Source organism: Poromitra crassiceps, assembly GCF_964638095.1.
Source record: "Poromitra crassiceps genome assembly, chromosome: 1".
Lineage (NCBI taxonomy): Eukaryota > Metazoa > Chordata > Actinopteri > Beryciformes > Melamphaidae > Poromitra > Poromitra crassiceps.
Window position 1 is genome coordinate 38,651,068 of NC_139623.1, and position 16,668 is coordinate 38,667,735.

General features: G+C 41.7%; 2 protein-coding genes across 2 annotated transcripts in view; both read left to right on the forward strand.

Annotated features, from left to right (window-relative positions):
• The window catches only part of fnip1 (folliculin interacting protein 1), a 114,226-nt gene extending 110,956 nt beyond the window's left edge, over positions 1–3,270 (forward strand). The window contains exon 18 of the mRNA XM_083643286.1: positions 3,152–3,270. Within this exon, the coding sequence (XP_083499412.1) occupies positions 3,152–3,230 (79 nt within the window). The 3' untranslated portion in view covers positions 3,231–3,270. The remainder of the gene's footprint in view (positions 1–3,151) is intronic.
• Positions 3,271–13,848: 10,578 nt separating this feature from the next.
• The window catches only part of rapgef6 (Rap guanine nucleotide exchange factor (GEF) 6), a gene marked incomplete at its 5' end in the record, with an annotated part of 403,897 nt that continues 401,077 nt past the window's right edge, over positions 13,849–16,668 (forward strand). The window contains 1 exon segment of the mRNA XM_083643176.1: positions 13,849–13,923. Within this exon segment, the coding sequence (XP_083499302.1) occupies positions 13,849–13,923 (75 nt within the window).

The following is a 16,668-nucleotide window of genomic DNA, read 5'->3' on the forward strand; positions in this document are numbered from 1 at the left end:
GTTAGAAAGAGTGCTAAAAAAGAGAGATTTTTTTTTTTTTTTTTTTTTTTTTCTGAAAAAATCCATAGATAAGACGCACCGTTATATAAGCCGCAGGGGCCAAAAAACGGGAAAAAAGCCGCGGCTTATAGTCCGGAATTTACGGTATATATGTATATTTATACCATGGTCTGGGTGAATACTCGATTCTGATTGGCTGCAAGGTGTCCATTATTTTGTGATATTGTACAGTGATAATGGACACCTAGCTAAATTGTCTGTTCACCGTTCATATCAATGCGCCATAGTTTCACAGTGGTATCAAGAGAGCTGTTTGAGCTCTATACCCCCGTTAAGGGTTAATATGACAATTTTGGATGTTGAGAAAAAAATTGACTCGGTCAAAGTAAGTATTTAAATCACCCCTGTGTGCTCAGTTTATCAAAAATAACTCTTATTTACAATTTTGATTTTCGTTTCGGAGATTTTTAACCTCGCGTCACCAGGCTCTTCTCGGCGACAAAGAGGAGATTTCCCTCGGCTAGTGCACGAGCGGAGGCGAGCCCTTTGAGAGAGAGAGAGAGAGAGAGAGAGCTGCATTTCACCACATACAGCACACGCAGTGCGAGCCCCCGCTGCACTGTTTCACTTCCTGAAACTCTTCGCTCTTAAATGTTAATATACTTGGCCAATACGTATCTATCATACAAAATAAAGCAAGCAGCCAAACGGTAATGTCTTCATTTAATGTAGAACGCAAAACATCGTTAAACCTGCATTCCTGTGATAAAGTTAACGTTTGAGTCGGCTTTAAAACGGAGGGTGGTGGAGTTGGGAGGGACTATTTTATTTCGTGGAAGACTGATTTACAGACATTTAGCCATTTAGATTGCTTTATTTATTACACATGGAAATATAAATGACTGGTCTTATTGTTTTGTTGGCAAGTGACCATGGTATAAGCGGGTTAATGCACTTCGAGGTGTACATTATCACTTTTTAAGGGACTTCGCGGAGGCAACCATCCTCGGCTTCGCCTCGGACGGTTCACACCTCTCGCGTCGTCCCTTAAAAAGTGATAATGTACACCTCGTCGTGCATTAACCCTTACATATGTTTATAAAACGGCTCTCTCAAATCAAGCAATCCGATTGGTTCACAGCCATTGTATAAATCCCGTAACCGAGTCCCATGGCCATGGGTTATTGAGTTGCCATGGCAACTCTCTTACTAAGAGAGTAATAATAAGGCTTACCTCAAATGACAACGTAGAAGAAAAAAAATGGCGGAGACAGCTGTCAGATCCTTGTGAATCGATCTTCGCTTATAACTTTACTAATACTTCGCAGAAAATTATGTTTTGTACAAGAATAAATGCGGGCTAATGTCTTCTTTGCAAAAAAAAGGCTGTTAACCCCGCATTTAACCCCGTAACGTTAGTTGGTGTCGGGCTTTGCAGAAAGCACTCAGCTTCTCAGCAAGCGCTGAGAATGCAGCGCTGCGCTCGAGCTGCCTGTCGGCTTTCCAGAAAGCTCTCAGCTTCTCAGCAAGCGCCAGGATTGGCCAATGTCAACTTCAGTCTCCAGAACGATCCAATCAAATCACCCGCACGTTCTTGCGGTCCCGCCTTACAGTAGTGTTTCAACTGACTCTATCAGAATACCATGCCAGTCGGACTTATAGTATTATTATTATTATATTATTATACTTGGAAACCGGCCTCGTGGGATAACAGCTTATCAGCGGGATATATTCCACAACACCACGCAGCTCGAGTGCTATATTGCTTAAATATATATATATATATATTATAGATGGGATCGTTAACGCCATTAACGGCTGCGTTAACGCGAGACTCTTAACGCGCGATAAAAAAATTATCGCCGTTAATCTATTCTCAAAGTTGTCTGGTAGCAGGGTCCACTTATATTGAGCAGGCCATGATGATTATCACTTTAGAATGGAACAGGTATGTAAGCGCGGACATTTATGTCTGCCGCTCTCATGAGGTGGTTTTTCAGACGTGTCGATATAGCAGTTTATCGCAAAAGTGTAATGGAAACAGATTTTCCGCATTTGCACGTCATGTGACCCGTCTTCTCCTTTGGAAAAGCACACACCGGTGCGGTGCTCCTGACTGAAGTCACTTCAGTATTCAGTATTCAGTGAAGTGAATACAGTGACTGTGAGTAATACATTACACACGTTTCAGGTGCAATGTTATAATAGCCTACACAACATTCTGAAATGTCTAAATCGGACCAGTTGTATAGGCTACCTTTTTTCCTCTGTCGCGCTCGCATTCACCGCAGCCAGCAACATTTTGCGACTCATTTTCTTTTGAATTGATAATCAGGCTCGTTTATATGCGTTGTAACTTCATGTTGTGATTTGCATTGACCATTGGTTAGATTTGAGCATGCAGGGGACGGGATATGGGCAGATCCCCGTGCGTAATCACTGTGGCAGCTGCTGGTAATGGGGAATTGCGTTCAGGTGTGCGCGCATCAGACCAAACTCAACTTCAATGGAAACGCCTACAAGTACATGGTACATGGTCGAAGTTGTAGAAATATCGCAATTATTTTGCGAAAAACTGTAATGGAAACACAGCTACTGACAGTTTAATGCCAGTTTAATATTATTGATCCCAGAAATGTGGGTTGTTGTTCTTATACCCTCTGGTGTTCATTCCAGGTAGTTGAGGATAGAACTTTGTCCAGATGAAGACAAACCATGTGTGTAACCTGCTGGTTTCTTACCTTTAAATACCTACTGGCTATTCAAGTTGAATTGAATAAACAGAAACCTGTTCACAAGGACTTACTTCTAGTCATTATTTATGTTGCACACACATATTTTGAATGGCTTCGACAGACTTCAAATGACCCATTTTAATCTAGATTCATCTAGATTAATGACCAGGATTAATCTAGATTAATCTAGATTAAAAAAATTAATCTATTCCCATCTCTAATATATATATATAAATAAAAGTGTGTAACTAGGGGGTAACACATCATAATTCCATGTGTTAATTCATAGTTTTGATGTCTTTACTATTATTCCAAAACGAATGACGAAGAATGTGGTGTGTCCAAACTTTTGACTGGACACGTGTTTACTTGTGTGAGTGTATCCTATTCTGATTTTGGCTCTTTTATCCTTCTAGAATCGAGTCCAGCGACCTTCCCCTGTTGGCAGCGGTGGCTAGCACTCACTCTCCCTACGTGGCCCAGATCTTGCTATGAGACTGTGACATCACCTGTGGAAAACCAGTCAGACCCGGGCGGTACCGCTCTGGCCCCAAAATGGGCACCCAAGCTCCTGCACAACTGCCCCAACATGGCTGCCTGACCTGTGTGTTGAGGCTGAGTCGGGGCTTCGCAGAGTGCGTCTCTTGGACCAAGGCCACCGCCGGCACCTCCTCTCCTCAGAGAGCTGGTGCTGGCTGCTGCTGTTGCTGGGTTTGGTGCAATACTGAGTATGTACCACCAGGGGGAGTCAGAGACCACAGTCCCACTGAAGGAGTGAGGCTCTGCTGACGACTGAAGCATCCCTGAAATGACCTGCTCCTGTTTTTGAATGTTTCTTTTAAAACAGGACTCATTCTTTTTTCTTTTGGTCACAAAAGCCAAAGACTTTATTAACTTTTCCAGTTGAGAATGAAAATGTAAGATCTATAACAACAATGGATTTCATTTCTACTGCTTTCTTTCTTTCTTTCTTTCTTTCTTTCTTTCTTTCTTTCTTTCTTTCTTTCTTTCTGTACAATCTTAAACCCAGTCATAGGAAGAAATAATTGCCTTTTTAAGGAATGGGATGGACATTTTTATTTACTTTATAGTAAATTTCATTGAGGACATCAATCTCACTTATGGCAATTGTTATTTTGTGTATCTTCATGTATTTGTTTACAAGCTAACTTTCCCTGAGATATCTCAATGAGTTGTTTTTTTCTTCTTCTTTTTTACGATGCACGCCTCCATAAATTCGGACTTTAAAGCCTATTTTTCGGGCCAAGTGGGGCTTAATTTGTAGGCTTAATTGATGCACACAGTGCTTTTTAGTTCTCTACAAACTGGTTTTGAAATGGCTAAAAGTGGCTTTGACATTCTTATCATAGGTACAGCACTACCTCAGATCTTAGTAAGGGGAGTCGATACTACACACATTTACAACCACCCCATAGAAAACCCTGAGGTATACTTTTGATGCTACTTTAATCAGAGGAATGTCAGTGTGAACTGTGTGCAGACTCTATGCTGTGTTCTTTGTGAAAAGAAAAGGGAAGACCGGTTGTTTTATTCCTTTTTAAGATGATCATTGGACAAAGAAAAACAACATATTTTTGCTTCAGAATGTGATGGAGAAGGGTCCCTTTCTTTATACTATGGGAAAAAGCTCAAACATGCATTATCTACATCTATTTTAAAACCAAAATGCTGAAATATTTTCACACTTTTATAGCTTTCGCCCCCATACGATGTTTACGGCTTTTGACATTTTGCATCAAATATTGAAGAGGAGGAACGTCTGCATTACAGTGGGTTAAAACAAGTATCTTTTACACACTAGATTTTCAAACATTCTCCTGTGTTTGGAGGACGTTTTTATTTGCAAAATAGCGGATCATGCTAAACAGAATACTACGGTATAGCACCACTTATACTTTGATTTCTTTCATGACCTTGATCTGTGTGTGATGATGATGTGTGAGGTTATGCCACGTAACCAGGGTGCGATTTGCTGGTGGAATGGCAGGAATACTAGTTTTGCTTTCCTACCTTACGCTTTTGGATTCCCTGCCCCTATGAAGAGGAATTTTAATCTCTGCTGGGGCGAGTCAGACCCCTCCTTTTTTATTATTATTATTATTATTAATGAAAGCCAGCCGCTGATTGTGTTGAAGCTGCTGGAAATTAATGTGTATTCTCTCTGTAGCAGCCAAAAGTGACTGCTGCTGCACCCAATATTTCCTCTTGTAGCCTACACCTTGAAAAAACAGAGGAACCCTGGAGCTTCAGTACGTTCCCATTGTACTAATATGCTAGTACATTTCCCTTCCCCTTAACTGGGAATTGCAAACGAAGATATGAAAGTATGAACTCAACAATGAGTCCATTAACTCTGCTCAACCAGATTTAACCTGGTTTCTGGTTTTCGTGATGAATTTCAACCCATTATATTTTCACATTGGAACGCTGCTTAGACTTCTCGCTCCCTCTTTCAAATACTGTATGTAACAGTGCTTGCTGAGAAACATGTATACAGTATATGTTTAATGTGTATGCTTGCTTTTATTGCTGGAAAATGCAGGATGAACTAGACGGTCTCTGTAAAAAAAAAAATCACCCCTACAGTCGGGTTTTCTTTTCTTTTTTTACCCAAATCGCACCCTGAATATAACCAGAGTCTTAATGGACATGTGGCATGAATGCATCAGAGACTTCTGGAGAATATATATATATATATATGCTTGTTACTGTATGGAAGATGCCCCGCTATATCAGCCTACTTTTTGTACAACCGCCCGCCATTGTTTAAAAAGGTATGACTTTATATCTGCTTTCCCTCTTTATATATGAATAAATTATTTAGTAGTCCACTGTGTGCGTAACGGTTCATGTAAATTGTACATACTCAAGTTTATTTCCATTTATTTGTACAGATTGTCTTTAAGAATATTGTCTCCTCGAATTATTATTCCTTTCCCAATTTTATGGGAATGTTGTGCAATAAAGATGCCGATGTCATGAATTTCAGCGTCTCTGTGAATGTTTTTTGTCAAAGAATCAGAGGAAAGAGGGAGGGGGGTAAGAAAAATCCACTTTATTTCCTGGAATTATTCTGTGTGAGTATAAAACACTATTTACAAAAACTAGAAAGGACAGATCCAAGAAGTCTAATTCAGATCCAGGAATTCATGACAAACACTTGCTGCTCTAGAAACTGCCTTCACTGGGGATATGAGCACAGTTTCTGCTTCATACGTGTGTTGGATCGGCACTAGACTGAATCAAAAGCTATTTACATGGGATACTTCAAACAAGCATTAGTGTGAAGCCACTATGCTCTGGGTCTTGACTTATCACATTTACAGGCTTTGGTCTCTCAATTTCAGCTTCATGGGAGATTTACTTATTACTTTTTTTTTTAAATAAATGCTGATTAAACTGTCCAAGATTAGAGGATTGTCATGTATAAATGTAACTTCCCCTTTAAGTAGTGAGGGCTATCCCACTTGAGAAGTCTCATTGATTTGTCTCCATTATTTGCTGCATACCTTCTACTTATTGAACAAATTGAAACTATACAAAACAAAATAAGCTTCAAACAGATGCAAACTATAAGAGGGTAGCTTACCATGCTAGTTTTCCTTATGGTGATCTCCAACTGGATGACATCACTTACCCACTTTTGAACTCACCACTACTATACAGTACATGACTGTGACTCCACCCTCCACAGGAGATACTGTAAAACCACACTACTATACAGTACATGACTGTTTGTGACTCCACCTCCTCCTCCACAGGAGATACTGTAAAACCACAGTTATGCAATCTCAGGAGGAATGAGCGTTCAAATCATGTCAGTGTGTGCATTACTGTTAATATCACTTAGCCTACTTGACCTCTGTTGTATATGGAGCTAATATTGGGCCAATAAGATACTTTGAAGTCAAGTCAAGTTTATTTGTATAGCACATTTCATACACGGGGGCAATTCAAAGTGCTTCACATAAAATGGTGGACACAAGAAAATAAAAGAATAAAATAAGAGAATAAAATGGACATAAGCATCACAACAGAACTTTAAGAAAGAGCATAAAAAGTGCATTAAGTGACAGGCGCAGCAGTTACAAAAAGAGCTAAAAACTTACAGAGGACTCATTGGGTTTGCATAATAGAATAAATCAATTTTTCTATATTAAATCCCCCAACATCATGACTATATAAGAAACATGATTACACACACATGATTGGAAAAATGTCCATACCTTTATAATAGTTGGACTCGAACCTTTATAGGCCACACATATCTCCTAAAAAACAGCTGTCAGCAGTTAAAAGTGACGGTAAACATAAAAGTCTTTAGTCTATTTTTAAAAGTAAGTAAAGTTGGGGCAGATCTCAGGTCTTCAGGCAGTTTGTTCCAGCTAGCAGAAGCATAATGGGTGAATGCGGCCTTCCCATGATTTGATTTGATCCTAGGGACAGTTAGTAAGCCGGACCCTGCTGACCTGAGAGGTCTAGATGGTTCGTAGCGTGGGAGCAATTCAGCGATGTATTTTGGGCCTAGGCCGTTAAGTGATTTGTAGACTAGTAACAGTATTTTAAAATCTATTCTATGACACACTGGCAACCAGTGTAAGGTCTTAAGAACTGGAGTGATATGATCAGCTTTCTTAGTCTTTGTTAGAACTCTAGCAGCAGCATTCTGAATGAGCTGAAGTTGCCTAAGTTATTTTTTGGAGAGACCAGAGAAAAGGCTATTGCAGTAGTCTAACCTACTATAGATGAAGGCGTGAATTAGTTTTTCTAGATCCTGTCTGGACATGTAGCCCCTAATTCTTGCTATATTTTTAAGATGATAAAAAGCTGATTTTCTGATTGACTTAATGTGGGAGTTAAAGTTGAGATCGGAATCAATGATAACGCCGAGATTTTTGACTTGATCCTTTGGCTTCAGGGATCAAGACTCAAGGCGTGCAGTGATTTTAAGCCTTTGTTCTTTGGGACCGAAGACGATCACCTCTGTTTTGTCTTTGTTTAGCTGTAGGAAATTCTAGCACATCCAGTTATTTATTTGGTCAATGCACTGGCACAATGATTCTATGGGAGCATAGTCAGCTGAGGAAAGAGCAGCTGAGTGTCGTCTGCGTAGTTATGATAGGCTATTTTGTTTTTTTGCATAATTAGGCCTAGAGGGAGCATATAAAGGTTGAAAAGAACGGGCCCCATAATGGATCCTTGAGGCACCCCACATGTCATACTAGTTAGGTCAGATGTGTAATTGCAATCTTGTAATTGTAATCTGTCTTATGACATCACTGATGACATCATCAGTGATGTCATAAGACTGATGTCATTAGTGTGTGTGATGTCACAATGCACAATGACTAGTGATGGTATGCCATTCATGACATCACTGAAACGGAGAGAGCCCACATTGCCAAATTTATATAGATTTTCATTACTATATTATATTCAAGTTAATTAATTTGAGATTATAGTCTTGTTTGTATCTGTCACGTTCTCAAAAAAAAGAAAGAAAAGAAAAGAAAAGAAAAGAAACGAAATAATAAAAACTTTGCAGCTCTGGTCGTAAATCCCACATTTCCACAACACAACTGTGTTCCAACACGCATATAAACCTGGTCATTCCACCTGTACCGCCATGACTCAAATGTGTGATAGTTGGCTCACCTCTTTTGAAAGCTCAAAGCTCGTTGGTTCTGTTCTACTTGATTTCAGCGCAGCATTTGATGTGATCTACCATGACATTTTAACATCTAAACTTGCGTGTTATCATCTGCAATTCAGTGGGTCAGTGTCGACCAGGTCACAGAGAGTCTATTTTAATGGGGCACTATCTAGCAGTAGGACCCTGTGCGGGGGTCCCACAAGGGAGTTGTCTTGGCCCTCTCCTCTTCTCCATCTTCACAAATGATATGCCATATGCAATCAGTAAGGCAAGTTTGACAATGTATGCAGACGATTCTACTATTTATTATGCGGCTCACACATGTACTGAACTTAACCATGTTCTGTCTAGCGAGCTAAGTATTATATATAATTGGATAAAGGCAAATAAACTTATACTCAATATATCAAAAACAATGTGCATAATTTTTGGCTCTAATTAATTATAGATTATCACAGAATCCTAAAATTAACATACTGATAGATGATCAAATTATAAAGCAAGTAAAAACAGTAAAACTTCTAGGACTCTGGCTCGACTGCACATTGTCATGGTCTGATCACATCAATAAAGTGGTCGCGAAAATGGGTAGAGCTGTTGCAATCACTAGGAAATGTGCATTATTTGTTACATCATCGGCACTTCGCCAAATTGTTTCCTCATTGGTTCTGTGTCATTTGGACTACTGCTCTGTATGGTCATCCGCAGCTAAAGGTCTTCTTGAAAAATTACAAGTTGCACAAAACAAGGCAGCTAGGCTGGTCCTTGGGTGCTCCCCTAGGTCTAGCGTAGGCGTAGCTGAAATGCATACACGTCTCACATGGCTTACTGTTGAGCAGAGACTATCATCTATCCTACTTGTACATTTTCACAAAGTTATTCATAAACAAGGCCAGATTAACCATAGGGCAACCTGGGCAGGTGCCCAGGGGCCCTCGGTGTGAAGGGGCCCTCAAAAAAAAAAATTTTTGGGTCGGCATCATGTTGGGCTCCACAGAACTATGACACAAATCTAAGACCAATCAGGACAAAATAAAATTTGTTTCCAAGAAGATTAAGTCTGATGATTTAGTCTTATAAGTTAAGTTAAGTTAACGCAGGAAGTGGGGGTGCTTGTGGTGCTGCGGCACCCTCTGCTGTTTTGTATTGGAAATGTAATGTCAATTAAAAAAATATATATATATGATTAAAATGTGTTTTATATGATTACAATTTGTTTTATGTGTTTTATACTGCGATATTTAGGGTTTAGTTGAAGACTATGAGCAAAGCATGTTATTTCAAGATTCAAGATTTTTATTGTCACTCCATGGTACAAGTATCACGTGTGAAATTCTTGTGCTGTGGACTCCGTTCACAACATAGTACAAATATAACAGGGCATATGAGTGCAAAAACAACAAGAGACACAACAAGCAATAAGGCAGTATAGTGATAAGACAAGTCAGAGACAGTGGCATATTCACTGCACATAGGTGCACATGTCATGAGCATACTTTAGACGTGCTTAAACATTTTAAATTCGGCGTATTTGACATACAGGTGCAAATAGCATATTCCTTATTAAATATACAATTAAACTCAGCGTTTTAAATTCGGCGTATTTGACATACAGGTGCAAATAGCATATTCCTTATTAAACATACAATTAAACATTAGACATACGTAATGGTAGCAGCTACAGTACGGTACAGTACGGCTACTACACTATTTGTGTATGTTAAGGAGTCTCGTGGCCTGCGGGAAGAAACTGTTCCTCAAGCGATTTGTGCGTGCTTTCGGAACCCTGTATCTTCTCCCTGAGGGTAGCAGGGAGAACAGGCTGTTGTGGGGATGGTTTGTGTCTTTGATGATCTTCAGGGACCTCCTGAGGCACCGCTGTTTATACAGTTCATGCAGATCTGGCAACTCACATCCTGTTACGTGCTGGGCCACGCGTCTCACTCTCCGTAGCGCCCTGCGGTCCATGGTGGTACAGTTCCCGTACCAGGTGGTGAAGCAGCCAGTCAGCAGGCTTTCAATGGTGCCTCTGTAGAAGTCCGTAAGGATTTCTGGCCTTAGCACAAATTTCTTCAGGCGCCTGAGTCCGTGTATTCGCTGTTGGGCCTTTTTGACAACAGTGGCGGTGTGGCCGGCCCAAGTCAGGTCCTGGTGGATGTTGACTCCCAGGTACTTGAAGCTGTCCACCCTTTCCACCACTGTGCCGTTGATGGTGATTGGGGGGTGTGTGCCCCCCCCCCCCCCTCCTGTAGTCTACAATGATCTCATGGTCTTGGAGACGTTCAGAGAGAGGTGGTTGTCCTGGCACCATTGTTCCAGGGCCCCCACCTCCTCTCTGTAGGCCGTCTCGTCGCCCCCCGAGATCAGCCCCACGACTGCTGTGTCGTCTGCAAACTTCACGATGGTGTTCGAAGTTTGAGTCGCCACGCAGTCGTGGGTGTAGAGGTCGGAGGGGCTGGAGACGCACCCCTGGGGCGCTCCTATGCTGATGGTCAGTGGGGAGGAGGTGAGGTTGCCCACCCTCACCACCTGGCGGCGGTCTGTCAGGAAATCCAGGATCCAGTCGCACATTGCTGTGTTTAGTCCCAGGTCCTTGAGCTTGTGTACCAGCCTGGAGGGTACTATGGTGTTGAATGCTGAGCTGTAGTCCACGAACAGCATTCTTACATAGGTGTCCTTCCCCTCCAGGTGGGACAGGGCGGTGTGGAGCACGTGTGCTACTGCATCTGCTGTGCTCCTGTTGGGGCGGTATGCAAATTGTAGCGGGTCGTGGTCCGGGGGGAGTGTGGGGCGGATCTGTGATATGACCAGCTTTTCCAAGCACTTGCTGGCTATTGGCGTGAGGGCTATTGGGCGCCAGTCATTGAGGCTGGTCACTTTCTGCTGCTTGGAAATGGGGATGATTGTCGCTGCTTTGAAGCAGGAGGGAACTCGTCGGAGGGAGAGAGACTGGTTGAAAATGTCTATTTTTGAGGTTTGGTTTATAATAATAAGATAATAAAATATAAGACTAAATAATTTCAGTGTTTCTGCCTCTGTTGCTGTCTGTTGTAGTGTAAAACGACCTAAAGGGAGAGCAGGTGGTGACATGAAAGTGAGTGCACTGGCAAGTATACGTTGGTGCACCGGAAGCACGTGCAACCCCTACTGGCCAGATGATTTTTTTATTTTATTTCTACGTAATAAACTATTTAGATGTCCCCCATTTGTGCGAGATAGAGCGCGAGAGACCGAGGCCGATAGAGAGGGAAAGAGAGATAAAGAGAGAGAGAGAGACAGAGAGGGAGAGAGAGACAGAGAGAGAGAGAGAGAGAGAGAGAGAGAGAGAGAGAGAGAGAGAGACGAGACATGAGAGCGGGGGAGGGAGAGAGAGCCACGGCTGGCACCCAGCTGCTTGTTAACTTAACTTAACAACACTAATGCAGCCTGAGAGACTCGTGAGTAGGCTACTCCCAGTAAAAAAAAATATATATATAACAATACCAATAGCGTGCAAATATAGGCTACTTAACCATAAAATAGGATACCAATATGAATGCAACAGTATCTTCTTTGTACAAAGCTTACCAATGTTGTTTTAGCACAATTGAAGACAGCCTCAAATATTTCTCAACAGCATCCTGTCTTTGAGATGTCATTTGCAGATATTTCTCTACACTGCTGTTACAAAGGACATTTATAAATTCCATAAGCTGCCCTTATTCTTAATGTTTTGTTCAAATGAACCAGTAATGTAGCCTACTACAGTTACAGTATGGTTCTACTTCAGTATAAGCTATTAGTACATTGTTCTACTACAAAAGATTGACTAACTTTAATGCTATGGTTGGAAGGCACAAACATGCCATGCATTTGATATCTGAACAGAAGCCATGAATCCCATATCAGCCACCTGTCTGTTCTGTTTTATTGTAGCCTACACACTTTAGTCACATGTGTTGCTTACTGTAGGCTATTTACATAGCCTGGGAGTTGGGACAGTAGTAGACCCTTCTCACAGGGTCTTTTTTCTCCATGATTGGAATTTGGAAACCCTCATTAGTGTTTTGCTTGCACCTGTGTTTATTAGACAATTATTTTTTCATCATTGTAAAGCCACAGCACAGTGAAGAGGATATTAATGTGAAGATTAGCCTCTTCCTTTTGCTCTCAGAGTGCATCAGATTCATGCATTTTACTTTAAAATGTACAAAATGTCTTTGTCCAGGGGGGGCACTGCCCCCCTAGAAACCCCCCAGTCAGACTAATATTTTTATCCTGCTGGTGCTACCTGTTTGCAAAGCCTAGAATCGCCTATGAGTGAGTGAGAAACTGAATCTCAGAAACTGAATAATGACATAACAGTATAATACTAATGTTAATTTAAAATGAGATATTCCTCTAAATATGGCTAAAAAACATCCAAACATCATAAGCATAAGGGGGGTGGTTAGGGGGGCCCCTGGGAGCTTCAGTGCCCAGGGGCCCCTGGGGGTGTTAATCTGGCTCTGCATACCCAAACTCCTGGCGTTCTCTTCGACAGCATAATTTTTAGCTCATGTACTCACACACACACTCCACCAGAGGGGCGAGCAGGGGTCAGTTGACTTTGCCTAGACCCAAAACCAACTTTATGAAGAAAACTGTCACATACAGATCTATAATGTCCTGGAATTGTCTGCCAGTAAATATTTCCTCCATCCATGGGAGGGTAGGTTTTAAACAGAAACTAAGATCCCATCTGCACTCACTAACACCAGCAAACACACTTTGAAGCTTGTCACACAACTTTACTTCTCTTGTTATGTTTTTCTTTTTAATAGTATGTCTTTTAATAGTACAGTGTCTTTTTTTAGATCAGCTGATCTAATGTAGCTAGCTGACGAAACTTTTTTTTTTTTCCTATTTCTGTAGGCCTACTGCTTTTTACTCTGTGATTCTCCTGTATTGCACTGCATTTTACTTTTTTTTTTTTTTTTTTTTACTATGTTATTTTACTTCTGAACTTTCCGACAGCACCTGAACGCAGCAGCAGGCAGCCTGTGTGCCAGACAGATGTCGTCAACGTCAACTCTCCAGTCAGTCGGTCGGTCGGTCGGTTGGAGGAGGGATCTATCTAAAAATCTGAACTACTGGAATCAACTACTAGCTACCGAGCTGGATAACTTTCGCATCACCAAAGTACAGGATAAACCATGACAACAAGTCCCACAGCACAGATTTTCTCCCTCGTTTTAACGGTGTCGACTCTTTCCCGCAGTAGCTAAAGTGGGTTTGCCTGGTGAAGGAGCTCGAGCTCCCACAGTCCCGCTAAACTCCATCCCATGCTCGGCTGGGCGAGGTAAAGAGCACCGGGGATGTGAGTGTGTGGCTGGTCGGAGACGTGAAAGTGAGATTAACTAAACCGGGGAGTGCGTTTGGAGTTCCTGCGGCGGATTTTGAGCCCGGTTTTAAGAAGTTATGAAAATGACGGGAGCGATGGAAACTTCCTTCAAACAAGCTTTGAAGAAACCGCCCTCGCTACGGACAGCAGAGGTAAACAAAACTAGCTATGCTTTCTTTTAATTAGCATTGCTTTGCTAACGCTAGCAAACTGTTGCTTCACCTCACTCTCACTGCAGACAGGGAAAACCTATTCAGTTGATCCAGTGTGGTTTGACTGGAATGAGTCAAGCTGCTTAGGGAAAACTATCTGATTATCACTGTTGTGAATACTATATCCCATGCTATAACGTAGTACACTAACTTCACTGTGCATTAAGCTGCACACAAATAAGCATTTTCACGTTTTTGGACAGTTCTGCAACTGTATGCTTCCCTGCTAGCCTAACAACAGTGATTCTCATAGTCCACATTAGATCCACACAGACCCCCATTTGATGAGTTTTTGTCTAAAAATTCCTGTTTTGTCCAGAATTCCATGAGTATCTGTGTACTGTAGATACATAACAGTGAAACTATGATAAAAACAGTCATTCTTCTGCATTCTATAATCTGGTGGATTAAATAATGAAGTTTAACAATTAATCAATTTGCTGGGGACCCCCTGGAACCCCCTCTAGGACTCCTAGCGGACCCCACGTTGAGAAGCTGGCCTGACTGTAGTGCAGTTCAAATCTATACAAATGAAACAGCCTTTTACTCAACAACAAACACACTATAGGAAAATATATGGTGATATGTAGTGGTTCCCAAAGTGGGCTTCAGGGACCATCAGCGGTCCTTGAGAGGGTAGGGTGTCCACAGCCAAATGATGAATAATTTAGTGTTCACTGTTATCCCACCTTTAGTAGAGACAATTATGAATTTCCGTACTTATTCTAAATGCAAAATATTTCATGGGACAAAACCTTAGCGGGGAGTTTTCCAAGTTGATTTCCATGGTGTTCCTTTTAGGTTAAGTTTGGGAAACCCTGCATCACAGCACAGCATACAGTAATAGACTTGTAAATACAGTTTTACTTACAAAACATAACGTCATATATTCCCTTCAGGGAGCTCATTTCTAAGCCAAGGAAGTTGTTTCTGTAAACTTGAGTTTGAATGGAGCCAGCTAAGTCTAATCACTGCCGCTTTCTCCTCCGCCCAACATCAAGCTGTGGAAACACAGCTGGCTTGTCATTGCTTTGGCTACACTTTCCCCCAAAAATAGTTCACACCGTGCTCCCTCCCATCTTCAGCTGCTGGTAATAGTTTCGAAGCGCAAGCGCTTTTCAAAGCACAATCAGTGTAAAAAAAAAAAAAGTTTGAAAACTAGCTAGCCTCTAGCTTTGCACCACACCTTTGAAAAGGCCCCTTTTTTGGGGATCTGATCCTCTGTTTGTTTGTGTGTGCATGGCAAGTAGAATGCCTCTTTCACACCTTTCAAAAAGGGCTTTTGTACTGAGCCAAACAAACCATAACAACCGTGTTTGCTCCTCACACATAATAGCCCCTTCTAAACATGCAGTGAAATCTGGATTATAACCAGCTGCTAGCCGGTCGGCCTGCATGTTTACAAACAATTAGCCACCTCATGCGCACTCCCGCGAGTGTGGATCATGACCATCTGAGCCCCTAGTACAGGATCCACATTATTGGAAAAACGGCTGTTGTTTAACACCGGCAGCTCATGTTCCGGATCATGTATGTTTGAGTGGGCGGGTGGTTAAATGGCACTTTACAAACCATTAATGTCCCAGTGATCATTATTTTCATGAATGGACGTAGCGTTAGTTACGTGGCTGGATTATTTGGAAGAGAGCCAAATTAGGTGAGTAAACAAGTAAAAGTTGAATCGTTTCTTTCTCCCCCATCTGCCAGTTTAAAAATGCAACAAGGAGATGATAGCCTACTACTTTTAGCCTACTGCATTAGGCTAAAGTACCCGCTAACGTTCATGTAGCCTATTAATTAATTAATCGTTCGGGCAATCGCTTATATCAACGAATTAAACGAGCAAACTCACGGTTTCCTCAAGTGCTGCAAGCGGCTTGAATCGTTTCTTTTCCTCCCGACCTGTCTGTCTTGTAGGCTAAGTAAAAATGCAAGAGTTGCATCAGCCTATATCGAGACATATAGCCTAACTTTTGTGGGGAGAAATAAATTGAAAACTAGTCAGATATGACTTGAATGCCACTTGTAAAATCATCCACAGTGTAATGTCATTATTTTGACTGATGGATTTTGGCCGATGTAACAAAGGCAAGCGCTCACTTTTTCTGGCACATTGCCACCCCACGTTATCGCCTGAATGCGTCGGAATGCATCTTCCGTTAAAACTGCGTGTTTTTGAATCGAGTTTGGTTACGGATTCGCTAAAGCTGTTTCCATATCACATTTATTTTTATCGATACACCCTACCGCACGCCCTCCCCCAGCCCACTCTACTCGCTATCGGCAGAGAGAATATGGACCATTACCAGATGTTTCTAAACAACATGATCCAGACTTCATGTTTAGAAGAGGCTATAGATACAGTCACAGCAGTCAAGTGGATCTGTGATTTGCTACGTCACCATGTGATGAAGTTAACCGTTTGATAAAGAGCCTAAATTTAGCCTATCACTCTGAATGCGGAGAGGGTGGAGATAAGCTTGCTGAGATGAGAACAGACGAGGTGAAATCCTCAGAGTGTTGCAATATGAATGAGGGAGAAGGCACTATGACTGTTATTGTTGTTTTCTCTTCCTCTCGGTCCTTGTCAAACTCCGGTCCGGGGACCGTTCCGGGTTCCAGGGAGGTTGCTTTGTGGCCCCTTGGTCTGGCTAATGGCTAATGGCATCTCTGCTTTGTTTGTTA